The 17,225-nt window shown below is 42.7% G+C and overlaps 1 protein-coding gene across 1 annotated transcript in view; it reads left to right on the top strand.

Annotated features, from left to right (window-relative positions):
* ST18 (ST18 C2H2C-type zinc finger transcription factor) overlaps positions 1–17,225 on the top strand; it is a 367,593-nt gene that overhangs the window by 148,238 nt on the left and 202,130 nt on the right. The window contains exons 7-8 of the mRNA XM_029587185.1: positions 5,478–5,683; positions 10,245–10,453. Of these exons, the coding sequence (XP_029443045.1) occupies positions 5,478–5,683; positions 10,245–10,453 (415 nt within the window). The remainder of the gene's footprint in view (positions 1–5,477; positions 5,684–10,244; positions 10,454–17,225) is intronic.

Here is a 17,225-nt window from a genome sequence, read left to right as displayed (position 1 = left end):
CGGGGAAAAGAAAGTGCGTGTATTCAGGTGTGGGCGGCCTGGAGGAATGGTCCCCTGGCTTGGTCACGGCGGGGGGCCGGTAAGAGAGTGGCAGACTGGCTTAAACGGCGGACGCTGGTTTGACGCCCGGAACGCACTAGAGTTCAGAGCACCGACGGCTCGGGTACCGGTAATGTAATTATGTTGATTCATGTTAATTAATGTTAATAAATGCTGCGGCCTTGTTTCACCAAAGACGGAGTGCGGTGTGATATGTGGGGCGTTGGGGGGAAAAGACTTTGGGGGGGGGGTGTGGGGGACGGCCACGGAAGTGCAGACTGCCAATGTTAAGTTCCGGTTTTGCCATTTCAATGCACATCTTGTTCCTACATAAATTCTGAACTGTATTGTCCTCCTGCTAAAAATATTTGTCCATATATCAGACCCAGTCACAGTCCTTGCCCAAGCTTTCAACCTTTTATTCAGTTAAGACTTCTACTTTGAATAGTTTTTCAGTCCAATCTCGAAACCAAAGCATCTCTGGATCCTCGGTCTGGACCCCAAGTCCCAAGTTGGTAAAATAGTACTTTCATCTCCTCAGAAGCCGAAGAGAAGAGGCTTGAGGAGGCAGCACTGTTAGAATCCAGCTGCCTTCCCAGTCTCCTCAGCAGCAACATTCACAGTGCAGCAGGGAGCCACCATTGGATGCTCTGATACCTATGATACTAGGACCCAGCAAAGAGATGCTTAGGGCGTGCATGTGTATCGGTGCACACGATTTGGTGCACATTGGTGGGAGAGTTGGGTATCCACCCCAATGATGATTTCACATGCTCAAGGCTACTTAGCCTGCCTGGAATTTGATTTCTTGCCTTAGCAAGAAGGTCTCCTGGTTCCTGCTCCTGCTGTTTCCAGTCTTCTGTTGTACTCAAGCCCTTCAGCCTAGTTCCTATCTTCAGCTTCTGCCTGGTTCCATTTTCTCAGCCTTCAGCTTTGCTTCAGTTTTTACCTGTGGCTCCACTGCAGTCTTCAGCCCTGCTTCAGCCTCAGCTTTGTTGAAAGCCATCAGTCTTGACTTTGCCTGGCTTCAGCCACAGACTGGTCTTTGTAGACTTTTTGACTCAGTCATAGTCTGGCCGTGCCAAGACTCCCTCACCCACCACTGGAGTGATTCTCAGCAAAACGGGCTCATGCATACTTCCTTACACAAAGTAGTTTGAAGATGATCAGTCTTAGGAATTTAAGAGTTTTTCAGAGGCCTGGAAGGGATCTGAGGTGACCTTTGAGTTTTAAACAAAAGTGTGAAATGGATATCTAAACAGACTAGAATCATGATAGTAAGAAAAGAGATAATATTAGAGACTTCCATATCTTCAGGAAGTCCAAGAAAGGTGCAGAGTTTTGTGGTGATTTCGATTGGAAATATCTTCCAAGCCCCACGGGAGTTGTTCAGTTTTGTGCACTGTAGTTTGAAAAGGTCCCAACAATGCAACTAAAGATGCAGCATTTTGCTCAATGGTGTCTAACCGCTCCTGAAAACTAGAGAGAGCGTCACCTCAGCTCAAATTGCCATGGTATCCATATTAGATTGCAGCATTTCTTTAAGCTGCTTAAGTTACTCCAAGACCAAATCTGCAGATGCCATTACTTTAGTCTGTGCTGGATTCTCCGGGGGTTGGGGGGTGTTCTTTCTTGGATCACTTGGTTCCCATGGTGACTACAAAAGCAGCCTTGAATTTCCAAGATTTAGGTCAGGAGGAGGACAAAAAAACCAGCATGACAGCATTGGGTGATGTTGCCTGAATCTTTAGCTGTTCTTGAGGAGCTTAGTATTTAGGTAGCCATCTTGGAGCTGCCCCCAAGTGCCTCGCCCCCCCCCCCCCCCCCCCACCTCCCCAGAGAGCAAGATTTTAAATTATTAATCCTCTTGTAGCATTTTTTTATTATTTTAGAGCCCTTGTATTCATATGAACAGTTATCAGTACAAACAAACTGATGCTGAATTACTTAACTGGAAAACTAAGGCCTGGATTCATCATTCTTCGCAGAATGATGAATCCTCCGAAAATAGGGGGTGGGGGAGTGAAGGGGAGTGGGCCTGTGAAAGCCTGCAGCCTTCGCACCATGGCGGTGCGCCGGCTGCCGGCTTTCATACCGAATAGCACCACCGTGAAAGGTGGTGCTATTCGGCGCGCTACTGCCGATGATAATGTTAGTAACATTAACGCCGGCAGCGAAGATACCGCCGACTCTGCATCTCCCCGCCCTACTCCTCCCCTCCCCTCCCCATAATTTGTATTATATTACATGTGAAAAGGCCCTTTTTGCATGCGATATGGCCTTATTACATGCGTTAGGGCCCTAACGCACGCGATAATGCTTTAGAAAATAACCCCCTAAGAGCATTTAAAGCAATAACATTACCTACCATCTGCAAAATATCAAAAGTGTTTGTGTGTGTGTGTGTATGTGTGTGTGTGTGAGAGAGTATGTGTAGGTGTTAGGAGATTGAGGATTATCCTATGCCTCCCTTTTTTTTTTTTATTTTAGTCCTTAGTCTCCCATCATTTTTGTTATAGTAAATACAGTATTTCTTAATTTCCCTCCCCTTTGGAATGAAAAGAGTGACTGCAGGGTATACAAAGATGGATGTGGAAAAGCGGGAGGCACTTATCAAATTGGAAACAAATTGGCCCAATTAAAGAAAATTTTATTTTCCAGATCATTTCTATAAGGTATGGAGAGGGTAGGCACCTGTGGACTAAGAATGTACAAATCAGTAAAACTTTATTTTTCAAATGGTTTGGGGAATTTGCCACAAAATTTGCAAAACTATTTTCCATAGATTTTACTTGAAAATTTCCATTTATAAGGCAGAAAATTGTACAATTTACCAGTTTGTTTTTTTTTTGTTTGCTTTATCTTTTTTTCTTTTCTTAATGAAGTTTTTTAATGCAACACAAAGGAAATATTTTCTTAAAACATCTCCCTTAAATTTTGTAGTGGAAAAAGATTTAAGAAGAGATTATTTTCACAAAATTGTCTCTGCAACCCAACAGCTTTGTTTTCAGGTTTTTTTTCCCTCTGCAAATATTTTCTGCACATTTTTATTGCAGACAGCGTTATGCAAAGGGCGTAGATTCAACAGTTTGGTAGTGAACATGTACACTGAAGCATGTTTACTAAAGTGTATAAAAATTGGCATTTAAATGCATTAATGAATAGGGATGTGAATCGTTTTTTGACGATTTAAAATATCATCCGATATTTTTTAAATCATCAAAAATCGTTAAAGAGTGCGATACAATAGAAATTCCCCCGATTTATTGTGAAAATCGTTAATCAGGTTTGTGTCCACTAACGGGAGTTATTTGGGGGGAGGGCGGGAAAACCGGCACACCAAAACAACCCCTAAACCCACCCCAACCCTTTAAAACTAATCCCTTACCTTCCCCCCCCCCCAAAAAAAAAAAACATTTTAAAATCACCTGGTGGTCCAGTGGAAGCCCTGGGACCGATCGCCTACTCTCGGGCCATCGGCTGCCACTAATAAAAATGGCGCCGATGGCCCAATAAAAAAAAACCCCACCCTGACCCTTTAAAACTGACCCCCTTAGCCTCCCCCACCGACCCCCCCAAAAACGTTTTAAAATTACCTGGTGGTCCAGTGGGGGCGCCGGGAGCGATCTCCCGCTCTCGGGCCGTCGGCTGCCACTAATTAAAATGGTGCCGATGGCCCTTTGCCCTTACCATGTGACAGGGTATCCGTGCCATTGGCCAGCCCCTGTCACATGGTAGGAGCACTGGATGGCCGGCGCCATCTTTAAAGAGTTCACAAAATTGGCATCACAATCATAGAAAAATGGATACAATTCTATAATTCACAAAGGAGTTGTCTTCATATGGGGATCATTACACATAAATCACATTGCAAAAATAGCTGTTCCTTGTTCCTTCTCTTTTATCATTTTACATGCAGAGAATAATCTCATGCAATCTCATCATTACATACAACTGATGTTCCCTCTATCATGTAAATCCAGACCAAAGTGAAGTAATGTCCCCCAACATGTCTCAATAAAACATCATTTATAATTCTTCCAAGCCAAGCAAATGTCCATCGAGAAATGCTCACCTCAGGAGCATTGCCATCTTGTTTCTTGGTATATATTTTTAGTGATGTTGATATTGGTGTTTTGATTTGTGGATATACTCCTTTGAATATAAATTTGTAAGGGTTTTTTTTTTGTATTTTTGTAGCTTTATATTTTTGATAAATAAAGCGTATTGTATAAATATTATCAAATATATTTGTATCCAACAATTTGATTGTATGATATATATATTTTTTTTTTGCTTTGATATGGAAAGTGTTCCCTTGTATCCACAGGAAGGGCCCTTCATGGTTCAATAAATCCCTCACCATTTACCTTTCCCTACCAAGAGCCCCTACCCTTTCTAAATGAGGACAGAAAAGAGCACATCTCCCTCCTAGCCTACTGGTGCCAGTTTCAAAAATGGAGCTGGCTGACTGTAACCACTTGTGGGCTAAGGGACCAGTTAAGGTCAACCAGTGCTACTTTGGAAATCAGTACTGGTGAACCAGGAGGGAGCCATTCTCTTCCTTGTCCCTAAATTTGTGATGGCAATTTTAGAAGTGGAAGGAAGGGCACCGGGCAGAGGGCACTTAGGGTGAATGTCGGGGGGGGACGGGGGGACTCATAGGTTGAGATTAGGCCTTGGAGATCCCTTCTTATGGACTCAGGTGGAAAGGTGGGTAAGGGCTTCATAATGGCTATGGAGGGCCATCTGGGACTTGGGAGCAGGGCCACCACATCCACAGTTGCTTTAGCCCTACTGGTGCAGATACAAAAACATAAGTACACCTCAAGAGATATAATTAAGTTTCTGTGGTCCCAGCAGATTAGCATTGCTTAAAAGGTTTGCACTAACCACATAAGAACATTAATGAACTGTTTAGCATCTTTGTCTGATACACAACTCATTTAAATATTATGTACTTTATGCCAGGAAATTTTACATTAAGAGTAACCACATGCATTAACACCACTTTAAAATGTCTTAACTTACTTTAATAAATAGTTCCCGTAGGGGGTTATTTACTAAAGGTTTACCGCATGCTTTAGGGCCTTTTCGCGTGCGATAGGATATAAATTAGCTGGAGGGGAGGAGTCGGGGGCGGGGAGAGGGAGGAACATTATCGCCGGCAGTAGTGCGGCAAATAGCTACACCTTTTACGGCGTCACTATTTGCTGCGAAAGACTGCGGCCGGCTGCAGTGCGGCCGGCGAAATCACACCGCCGCGGTGCGAACGGCTGCGCAGGCCTGCTCCCCGTTCGTCCCGCCCCCTTTTTCGCGGGATTCATCATTCCTGCTCATAGTTTGTTCTTCCTTGCTAAATACTGAAAAGTTTTGTTTTCCTTTTCATTCTATGATTGGATCTTTTTCTCTCTATCTCTCTATGTGTCTGTTTGTAGGTCAAATGTAGTGAAACACATTGAGATGTCTCCTTACAGTTACAGAACTGCACAGTTGGACACTTTTCCTAGAGGCGCCCTACTAAAGGAACATGACAGATTTGGGAAAGTACCATTTGACTATGCCAGCTTTGATGCACAAGTGTTTGGCAAATCCACGACAACACCAGCAGCGCAGGATCAGGAAGTCCCTCAATTTTCCGAATGTAAGCTACATAGTCACAAGTTTGTTGGATGTAGAAAATGTGACTTTTACTTTCTTTTCTCGGTTTCTTTTTGTTAACTGTATTAAAATTAAAACAAACCAAAGGCCATATATACTATTATTGAACTTTGTACATGGGAGGCATTCTAAAAGTGTATGATATTATAACCGATATTTTTCTATAGACTAAGTTTGACCAGGTGTATTAAAGGGGTATTCTTATTTTATGTCTATGGCCTGGATTCTCCATTCTCACATGGTGTTATCACTGCCGGCTTTCACACCCAATAACGCCACCATGACGGTGCCTATCTTATCGCTGCCAGCGAAGATACCTCCGCGTCCACCTCCTCGCCGCCCCAACTCCTCCCCTCCCCGCCCCGACTCCACCCCCGGCAAGCTATCACACGCGAAAAGGGACTTTTTGCATGCGATAGGCTTAGAAAATGACCCCCCATGGGAGAAATTCTTAATACATTAGGTTCAAAAGGCCTGTTTTGCTAAACTTTATTTCTCATAGGCAGGGCCAGATTAAGGACAGCTGATGCCATAAGCACAGCCCAGCAATGGTGTTCCCTCGGCTTTTCCATTGCTTAACTGACATGACATTAAGACTCAATAAGCACTGAAGGTGAAATAAGAGATTAAAAATTCAGTTATTTTCCAGCCATTCCCCAGGCCAGACCTCACAACTATGTTAAATATAAACTTTTTTATTGTATTTATTTAATACTAAATAGCAGTAAGCAATATAAGCAAATTATTAAGTTATAACTAGGGGGTGACAGAAGAAAATGCAAATTTTGAACACTATTTGGTGCCTCCCCTCCCTTTGTGCCGTATGCATGTTCTTATTTTGCTTAATGGATAACCCAGGGCTGCTCATAGGCACAGAATGGGAGAAGAGCCATAAGCCAGAATTTTCGATGGCCTGCGCATGCAAATACTGGGGGATACATGCGTGGCTGGGCCCTGCGCACACCGAGCGCATTTAAGAAGGGCCTGGACACACGCAAATCTCCTGGTATGTGCAGAAATGCTAGGCCAGTGAAAAGGGGCGGGCTGAGGGGAGGGGCTGACCCGGACAGTGGCCATTAGGCCCTGTCTCAGGGAAGCGTGCCAATGGTACTTACTTCTCTTCCGAAGAGGAAGTAAGTACTGAAACAAAAAAAGATAGGGTAGATAGGGTTAGTTTAGGGAAAAAGGAGGAAGGGTGGTTAGGGGTATAGGAAAGGCCTGATCATCTCGCCATGCGTACTTTACAAAATCCCCCCGCCCCCCGCACGCGCGAGTCACAACCTACCCACATATGCGTGCGCCGATTATAAAATCTGGCTCGCATGTGCGCAAGGATATCGTATTTTATTACATACGCGCAGCGATGTGTACATGTTAATAAATCAGCACATCCACGGACGCGGATTTTAAAATCAACCCCTTAGTGAATCAGATCTACAGAATAGGAAAAATGCTTTAGTAAGTCAGCCCAAAATGGGAAAAACCCTTTCGTACATCAGGGCCTTTGTATATATGGAGAAAAGGCATAGTACATTTTACTCTGAGACAGCAAACTCCTTCAGACTTCTTCTGACTCTGCTGCTTAAACTGACATCGTACAGCCAGATATCATCCTACCTGTGTTGTATCTGGTACAATTGCTGATTCAGTAGTGTCCAGTTGAGTTTCATTATTTCTTTTGAGTTGTTATATATGTATTTTATTATAGTTGTTGTAAACCGCTTTGATAGTTTCTGAAAGGCGATATATTAAGTTTTATTAAACTAAACTAAACTTTCATAAAGTGGAAATAGGGTCTGCATACCGCCAACACACACACACATAGCGAAGGTATTCCTTGGGTACGATCTAGACGCGGATGGCAATTACACGAGCTCATGCACGTGCAGAATTTTGCTGTAAAAAGAACCCACATAAAAGTATGCCTGTGTGCATACTTTTTTCCAACTCAGGGGATCATTTATCAAAATGCGCTAAGGCGTTTTCGCATGCGTTGAGGGCTTATCGCATGCAAAAAGCCCCGTTAACGCATGCGATAAGCCTTTCATGCATGCAATAGCACCATATCGTATGGTGCAATGCAAATCTTGAAAAGGAGGAGTTAGGGGCGGGAATGGGCTTACCAGTTTGTGAAGTCTTAGTGCATGGACTTAATGCTGATTTTAGCTACACCTTTTTCAGTAGCGTTAAGCCGTGTGATAGCTTGTGGTAAGGTGTTAGTGCATTTCACAATGTCTCCTGAAAGGCCTGTTTCAGTAGGATTGAAGCTCCCAGAGCACCTGCCTAGCCATCTGGGGGGGGAGGGGTGGAGAGAGAGAGAGAGAGACTAGCCATAATGCCCTCTCCCTAGATAGGTATTTATATCCCTATGGGAGGCCCACCTATTAACTCAAGGTGAGATTTATGGGGGGGGAGGGGTGGAGAGAGGGAGAGAGAGAGAGAGACTAGCCATAATGCCCTCTCCCTAGATAGGTATTTATATCCCTATGGGAGGCCCACCTAGTAACTGAAGGTGAGGTTTAGGTATTAGTGTAGGGGGTTAGGGGTCTCTTTGACATTCAACGGGAGACATACGAACAGAACGGTGGTCTCTTGTGAAGATTTGATGACCTTCGGAGAACCACCATTCTATTCGTATGTCTCCCGTTGAATGTCAAAGAGACCCCTAACCCCCTAAACCCCTACACTAATACCTAAACCTCACCTTCAGTTACTAGGTGGGCCTCCCATAGGGATATAAATACCTATCTAGGGAGAGGGCATTATGGCTAGTCTCAGTCTCTCTCTCTCTCTCTCTCTCATGTTTGAGGTCCCTCAGTGGTTGTATGCAGGAAATACAACAGGTCTAGCACATATCACAAAGTGTGAAAACATTATCACAATGTGCACTAACTTAGCTCTTCACATAGGTATTATTGCAATAAACTGTCTATTAGCATAAAACAAACCCCTTTTGCTATCACATGCAATACTTATCGCATTTTGATAAATCCAGGCCTCAATTTTCAAAGGGAACTTTTCCATTTGAAAATGAAGAAAGTACATGGGAAAAGAATCAATAAAGTATGCAGAAAAAGAATACCCTCAGAGTTTCCACTTCTGCTTGCAGCTTGAAAGTTACTGTCACTCTTTCTTAATGTATATATATATATTTTTTTTTTTAATAAATTATAAAAATTGTAATTATTGTGGATAATTGTGTGGATTTACATTATTATAAATGATTTATTAAAACATATTTTTGTTGCAGTATATCAGCATATATTTTTAGTAAGTTTTGTTGTTATTCATGAGTATTTGAGCTTTGTAATAAATAAGGGCACCTGAATGAATATGATTTATGATATATAGAATATACCTGAGTATGTTACAATTGTTAATGATAAAGTCCTTATTTCGCAGTCAAATGTCTTCATCCTTATACTTAATGTTACAAAAATCTCAGAAAACATTCAGGAGGTAATTTTCAAAAGGATTTATATGCGTAAAACTGGGTTTTTTTGCACTTAAATGGGCTTTAAGAGCATAAATTGACTTTTGAAAATATCTAATTTTATATGCATAACTCCTCTGAGAATTCACTCCATAGGGCTGAATTTTCAAAAGATTTTTTTATGCATAAGTGGACTTTGGATGCGTAAATGGGCATTTGAAAATTGCTACAATATCTGCTACTTTTACACGTGAAACACCTTTGAATATATACTCTTAAGGCAGTAATTTTGTAGCCTCATGCATAAATTGCCTGGCAAATATGGAGGTAATTTCCAAATGAAAATATAAATGTAAATGTAACATACTCTCATAGAAAATTTCAGTAGCCCTTTTACCCAATTTAAGTGCACTTTACTTGGGTAAAACCTATTGACAATTCAATAGCATATATTTAGCAATTTTCAATATATGCTATTGATTTGTCAATAGGATTTACCTGCATGAAGTGCACTTAACGAGGGTAAATGGCTTTTAAAATTGATATGATAGTATCTTACATTTACATTTTCCTTTGAAAAGTACCCTGTATGTGTGCATGTTTGCTTTGGAAGTCATCCTGGCAAAGCTATATGCCCATAATTATACCTGCTAGTACTTGGTGTATATAATTTTGCCTAGAATTTATTTGTATACTTTTGGAAATCAAAACACATGTGCAAAGTCTCAAACCCCACCCAGATTCTCTTGCCTGGAATGTTTTTCCTCATGTAAAAATATATACATACAGGTTTTATGCATGTAATTATACACACGCATCAGTTGAGCAATTTTTTCAAAGGGTAGGGTACCTTACACAGGGATAAGCTGAGAATCAAACAGTGGAATTGGTCATTTCAAAGCTTGCTTTTATATAAAATGTGTTAATATGGCCCAAATTTATTGCCAGACAGGGTGATAAAGCCCTTGATTAAAGCTGTAATGATGGAGATTTTTTTTAGTGTTCATTTTTTATGTACTATAACGCATAAAATAACTTTATAAACAGACAAGCGGATGGTAAAAATAAATTAATTGGATATACAAATGCTAATCAAATATCTTTTCAACAGCAAAGCCTTTTTCAAATGCAGTGAAATCTTCTAATCGACTGTCTGGCGCCAACACACAAAGTTCCTGCCATGCCAGCTCTTATAGCTATGGTCAGTGCAGTGAAGGCACCCACATAGCAACAGCTGCTGCTATCCTGAACCTTTCCACCCACTGCAGGGAGGCAGCAGCAGAGATCCTGTCCAACAAGCCACAGAGTTTCGCTGCCAAGGTAGGAGAGTCCAAGAACCTGGAGGGAGTGCTGGTTACCGAACTGTGAGAATAAATGGCCTTTCATGTTGCTGTTTGTGTTATATTCTCCCCCAAAAAGGGTAGCTCTTCCTTTTTTATGTAAATTCTACCTTAGTGCAGTAGATAAAAATTATGCTGGTGGATTTGGCATCAACCCAGATATCATCTAAATGGTAAGGTTGCCCAGTTTCACAACTAGCCTGCTTATCAGCTGCAGAAAGTATTGGAAGTAAAACACCTGATTTAAAAAGTAGTCCTTTTTTGTGAAGCAGGTAATGAAGTTGAAGTTTGGAAACAGCATTTTTTTTTCTGAGAACTTGCATTACTTCACAGCTGCATTACGTTGGCATTATCATGCATCTGAAATATGATGCATGAATTAGGTCTGTCAAAATTCTTTATTTGTTAACAAAATCATTGCAAACTAATGCCTGGATTCATCATTCTTTGCAGAATGATGAATCTTTGCAGAATGATGAATCCTGTGAAAATGGGGGTGGGCCTGCGAAAGCCCGCAGCCTTCGCACCACGGCGGTGCGATTTCGGCGGCCGCGGTGTGCCGGCTGCCGGCTTTCGCACTGACATTGGGGGTCCAGCTGGGCTGGCCTGAGCCGCGAGCAGAATCGCAACAAGGTTATTGCAATGATTGTTTAAAGTTTGAGATACGTTTATTGCATCAGCCCTAAAGCTGTACTCCCTATACAAAAGTAGTGGAAAAAGAGATCCTCAGGATGCTCCAGTGGTAGGGATCAATATTCAAAATATGTATATAGTTAAAATTAGCTTTAAATCGCATAAAATACAATTGGTTGAATATTCTTCCTGTTCTCAGGCTAAATTGTGTGCATACAAAATTGCTGTGTATGCAGCTTTAGCTGGACCAAAAGGGGCCAGATTATAGCTTGCCCTGAAAGGGCCTTGTCAAATTTAGCATGTCAGTGCACTATTCAGTGCTACCCAGTTAAAATATTTGTGTAGCTAACTTCATCTCCACAAATGGCTTGCCTAAATCTAACCGCACACGTTTGGTGCAGTTAGAGTCAATCAAATATTTTGCCAGAACCGTTTAAATGTGGTTGAATATCCAGAGAAAATTAACTGGTTAAATGTAACCAGTTAACTTTGTTCTCTCTACTGCCAATACATGTCAACTCTTTAGCACTTGGTTTTTGCCTTTAGCTTATGGTTTTGAGAAGAATTTGACAAAAAAATGATCTATTACTCCATATCCTTAAACGCTTAGGGGTAGATTTTCAAAGAAGCACGCGCGCGTCTATGTGCGCGCGCTACCCAGCACGCACACATGGGCACCCGATTTTATAACATGTGCGTGCAAGTTATAAAATCAGGGGTCGGCGCTCGCAAGGGGGTGCACACTTGTGCATCCTGTGTGCGCTCGCAGCCTTCCTCAGTTCCCTCCCAGTCCGCTCCAATTTCGGAGTGTACAGGGATGGAACTTCCCAACCCCCTACACTAACCTCCCTTCCCCTTTCCCTAACCTACCCGCCCCCTAGGCCTAACCTAGCCCACACCCAAATCTTTATTTTAACTTTTGCACCTGCCTCGGGGCAGGCGCAGGTTGCACGCCGGAACCCTGCCGGCACGTGATCCCCCGGCACAGCAGCAAATGGCTGCTGTGCCGAGGGCCTCTAGCCCTGCCCACCTCACCCTCGGACCACCTTGCCCTGCCCCCTCCCCGCCCTTTTCCCGAGGCTCCGGGACATTCGCGCATCTCGGGGATTTAAGCGCGTGGCCGGCCTTATGCATGCCGGGCCAATTTTCAAAGACCTGGTCACTGTGCCGCTGTGCCGGGGGATCACGTGCCGGCAGGGTTCCGGCATGCAACCTGCGCCTGCCCCGAGGCAGGTGCAAAAGTTAAAATAAAGATTTGGGTGTGGGACTTGCACGCACATGTTATAAAATCGGGCGCCCATGTGTGCGTGCTGGGTAGTGTGCGCACATAGACGCGCGCGTGCTTCTTTGAAAATCTACCCCTAAGCGTGTAAGGATATGGAGTAATAGATCATTTTTTTGAAATGGTCACTTTGAAAATCTACCCCTTATTGAAATGGCCGCTTTGAAAATCTACCACTTATTGAAATGATTGTGTCTTCCTAAGAATGCCACCAGTTAATATAATGAGCCTTGGGAGCTGCTGATCTACCTGTTTGGCATTTAATAAAGGTGTCCAGTTATTACCAGCCAAAGGACTTGTCTGTTTTTCTAGAGAGGGGAGTTCTGTGAGATGGGGGATTCAGGAAGACTGATGTGTTTTCTAATGAGTCTTCCAGGGGCCTGCTTGAATGAAATTATCTGAGAGACTAGATACCTGCGGTCCACAGAGGGATTCCAACAGCCTGGCTAGCTTACACTTTATCCATGACATCCTTGGATTACTCAGCAAAGGATGGAGGCTATATAAATGACCAAAAATAAATGGAGAAACCACGAAAGACATTATAAATATGTAATGATTAATAAAGATAATAGTTCACAAAAATGGATGTCACTTGAAAGAGTAAATGAAGGTAGTGACACAAATCCTGTCACGAACTGTGTTCAGCAGAAAGCTGTGTCAAGGTGAAACATGTTAGTATAATTGCTTTTATTGAACTTTAATTAGTGGTTGAATTTTAAGAGCAATCAGTTTTGGCAATTGCTTCCCCTCTAGTTCGTGATTGGGAAACTTTGGGATTTCTAATATTAAAGAGATTGATTGATCATTTGTTATGCTGTTATCAGCTATATTAGAATTTGTCCATCTGTTTTATTTTGTTGTATGTCTATGAGTAATATATTTATGCTTTATTGTACTCCATTTTGAGTTTGTTTGTTTTTTGTTTTTTAAAGAAGATGGACTATAAAATAAATTAAAGAAATATAGAACAGTGAAAGCAATAGCCATATAATACTTTTTTAATGAACTGCAATTCTAGACACCAATGCTCCATGTATGTGGAAATTGACTTTGTATAGTATGGAACATGCAGATTTCCCACTAAGGGGACTGTTCACTTCATCAACACAAAAAGTGAAACCGTGAAAATGTGTAACATGTGACATTTTGAGTATGTGCTTTTCTGAAAAAGGGATCCCTTGGATTTTTTGCAGCTTGTTCCATTTGACTTCCATTATAAACATCTTGGGTGGTTATTATATTATGCTATGCTGTGTGAAGCTAAAAGGAAACATCAAAACTAGGTGCCAATATTCAAAGATATCTGGTTATCTAAGTTATCTGTTTATAACTTATCCAGCTAACTTAGGCCTGGATTCACTAATGCCGCAAGGCTTAGTGAATCCAGGCGCTAATGGGGGGCAGGGGGATGGTCCTGCGCTAGCCGGCAGCGATCGCACTGCCACGGTATAATCGCTGCCGGCGACGCGCCGAATAACTAGACCATAAAAGGTGTAGTTATTCGTCGTGAAATAGGTAGCGGAAAGGCTCGTTACCTTTTCACTGTTGGCGCCGTCTTCGCAGAGTCGGCCCCGGTGATGCCCCGACTCCTCCTCTTCCGGGGCCGACTCCGCCCCGATGTAGCTAGCGCAGGCCTGCGCTAAGCTTTCTAGATGGTAGCGCAAGCGTTTGATAGCCTTAGAAAATAAGGCCCTAAGAAGGGATATTCAGTGGCACATCTATGCTGCTGAATATAACTGGATAAGTTCTAGTTAACTGGATAAGTTATATCCAGATATCTTTAGATCTGCTATTGAGCAGATCTAACTTATCTGATTAACATAACTTGATAAGGCTGAATATAGGCATTTATTCAGTTAAGCTAACTGGATAAGTTACCCCGCCTCAATCTACCCATTGCCTGTCCCCAATATATCCGGTTATCTACTTACCAGATACATACTTATCAAGCTATGTGGTATCCACTGAACATAGCCAGATATCAAGCGGATACCATTTAGTTAGATACCATTTAGTTAGAAGTCCCTATTTATCCAGCTAAGTAGCACTAAATATTGTCCTCTAGAAGAATTTGAATCATGCTCTTTAAAGGGGAAATATTTTCACAATATTTCACATAATATATTTCAGTGTTGAACTCTATACACAAATGGGCTTCTAATCCTATCAGTGAGATGGAAAATCAAGAGCATACATTTGTTCTATGGCGGATTTAAAATTGCAGCAACCTATGTCCTGTCTTGCAACTCATAGTTCAGGATTCCCCTAAAGTGCAATCATATGGAATAAAGTAAAAAAATGTGAATACTAAGGCAGAGATTATACATTTGTTCAATTTTTCTTTCTCCTGTTGGAATACATGCCTGCATAGTAGCAGATACAGACACAGTGATTGCCCTTAAAAAACATATCCCTATATACTGAAGCAAACCAGTTTTTTTGTCATTATATGAACCAAATGCATTGGCTTCCAATTATATAAATATAACCCCTGGGTGGAATAAAATCCTGATACTTTACCCAAAGGCATGCAATTATGGACTTGACTGTTCTTGCAGCTGTTCTCCAACATAGCTTTTCTTATACTTCTGAGTGGTCTAGGGCTCCCTGTGGGAGGAAGCTTAGCTTCAAGACCCTTTTTCATGGATCACAAACACACAGCCCTTTACTAGGGGTGTGCATTCGGATTGACCGCATTAGTAAAACGCAACTCATATTTTTTTTTTACTTAAAAAATTGATTCGACATAAACGATCGGATTTCCCACATATCGAACATAGATATGTTCGATATGTGGGAAATCGCGATTGTTGAGCCAAAATAAAAATATAAACCCCCTCACCCTCCTTAATCCCCCCCCCCCGACTTACCACAACTCCCTGGTGATGGAGCGAGGAGTGAGGACGCCATTTCTGCAATCCTTGGCGAGAAGCATGTGACGTCGGCGGCACGTCGAGTGACGCCGGCGTCACGTGATTCCCGGCTCGTTCGCGCCGGACGGCTCGTTCGGCCCAAAAAGAACTTTTGGCCAGCTTGGGGGGGCCTCCTGACCCCCCCAAGCTGGCCAAAAGTTCTTTTTGGGCCGAACGAGCCGTCCGGCGCGAACGAGCCGGGAATCACGTGGCGCCGCGTCACTCAGACGCGACGTCACGTGATTCCCGGCAAGTTCGCGCCGGACGGCTCGTTCGGCGCGAACAAGCCGGGAATCACGTGACGCCGACGTCACGTGATTCCCGGCAAGTTCGCGCCGGATGGCTCGTTTGGCCCAAAAAGAACTTTTGGCCAGCTTGAGGGGGTCAGGAGGCCCCCCCAAGCTGGCCAAAAGTTCTTTTTGGGCCGAACGAGCCGTCCGGCGCGAACTTGCCCGGAATCACGTGACGTCGCGTCTGAGTGACGCGGCGCCACGTGATTCCCGGCTCGTTCGCGCCGGACGGCTCGTTCGGCCCAAAAGAACTTTTGGCCAGCTTGGGGGGGTCAGGAGGCCCCCCCAAGCTGGCCAAAAGTTCTTTTTGGGCCGAACGAGCCGTCCGGCGCGAACGAGCCGGGAATCACGTGACGCCGCGTCACTCGACGTGCCACCGACGTCACATGCTTCTCGCCAAGGATTGCAGAAATGACGTCCTCACTCCTCGCTCGATCACCAGGGAGTTGTGGTAAGTCTGGGGGGGGGATTAAGGAGGGTGAGGGGGTTTAATTTTTTTTTTTGCACATATGTACATATACCCAACTCATTGGATTTTTTTTATGTCCATATTGGCCGCAAGTGGGACCCCCTTTCGGACATAAAAAATATGAACATAAAATTTTGCTCTGCACATCCCTACCCTTTACTTCCCTCTGCAAACAGCGTTGATGATCTCTAAAATCTATAATAGCAATAAGCACTCTGGAAGCTGGATGGTTTCCAACTTCTTTTATTGACAGTTGATCAAATGGATGCTGTTTATAGTCCTTTGATGTTAAATTAAATTGATGAACATTATTGAAAAAATGTAATACATTTGTGACCTTACTCTTCCTGTAAAAGTCTTATTTTCATCAAGCCAATTCCTTAAAAATTTTTATCTTCTTTTCAGTTACTCAGATTGAAGAAAGCATAGACCTTCTTCCAACTCCCAAATGTATATCAGATTCTTTCCATTGTGAAATGGTCAGATTAGTAGTCACAATCACTTAACAGAAAAAAGTCCCAATTTTTATGCCTCTTGTGATTGTCTTGTCTATTCTCCTAGATTTTCTTATAGCAGTTCCAAAGGGATACTCTTCTCCCAAGTGAAGGACACTTGAGTCAGTAGTGAAAATACTTTGGAATGATACCTTAAATCTTTCTCTCTTGCAATGGATGTGTATCCATTCCTCTGTGATGTCACAGCTACTCTTCAGGTCCCTTCTAGGTGAAAGGCAGTTCTTCATAATGGTTCCAAACTGGGGCCCTGGTACTACAGACACTCAGTCCAGAAAAAGAAAATATAAAAATCTTAGTCACAGGACTAAACCAACAGGAAACAGGAAAAGTAGAACAAAAAATCTTCCTTCTCCTTTACAGTGAGACAAAAAGTTATAGAAGAAACAACTCAAAATTAGAAGGTCTCTGCTTCATTTCACCATAAGAACATAAGAACATGCCATACTGGGTCAGACCAAGGGTCCATCAAGCCCACCATCCCGTCTCCAACAGTGGCCAATCCAGACCATAAGAGCCTGGCAAGTTCCCAAAAACTAAGTCTATCCCATGTTACTGCTGCTAGTAATAGCAGTGGCTATTTTCTAAGTCAACTTAATTAATAGCAGGTAATGGACTTCTCCTCCAAGAACTTATCCAATCCTTTTTTAA

The sequence above is a fragment of the Rhinatrema bivittatum genome, chromosome 2 (genome assembly GCF_901001135.1).
Source record: "Rhinatrema bivittatum chromosome 2, aRhiBiv1.1, whole genome shotgun sequence".
NCBI lineage: Eukaryota > Metazoa > Chordata > Amphibia > Gymnophiona > Rhinatrematidae > Rhinatrema > Rhinatrema bivittatum.
The sequence above is the reverse complement of the archived record's forward strand: the minus strand, read 5'-3'. Positions and strand labels throughout refer to the sequence as shown.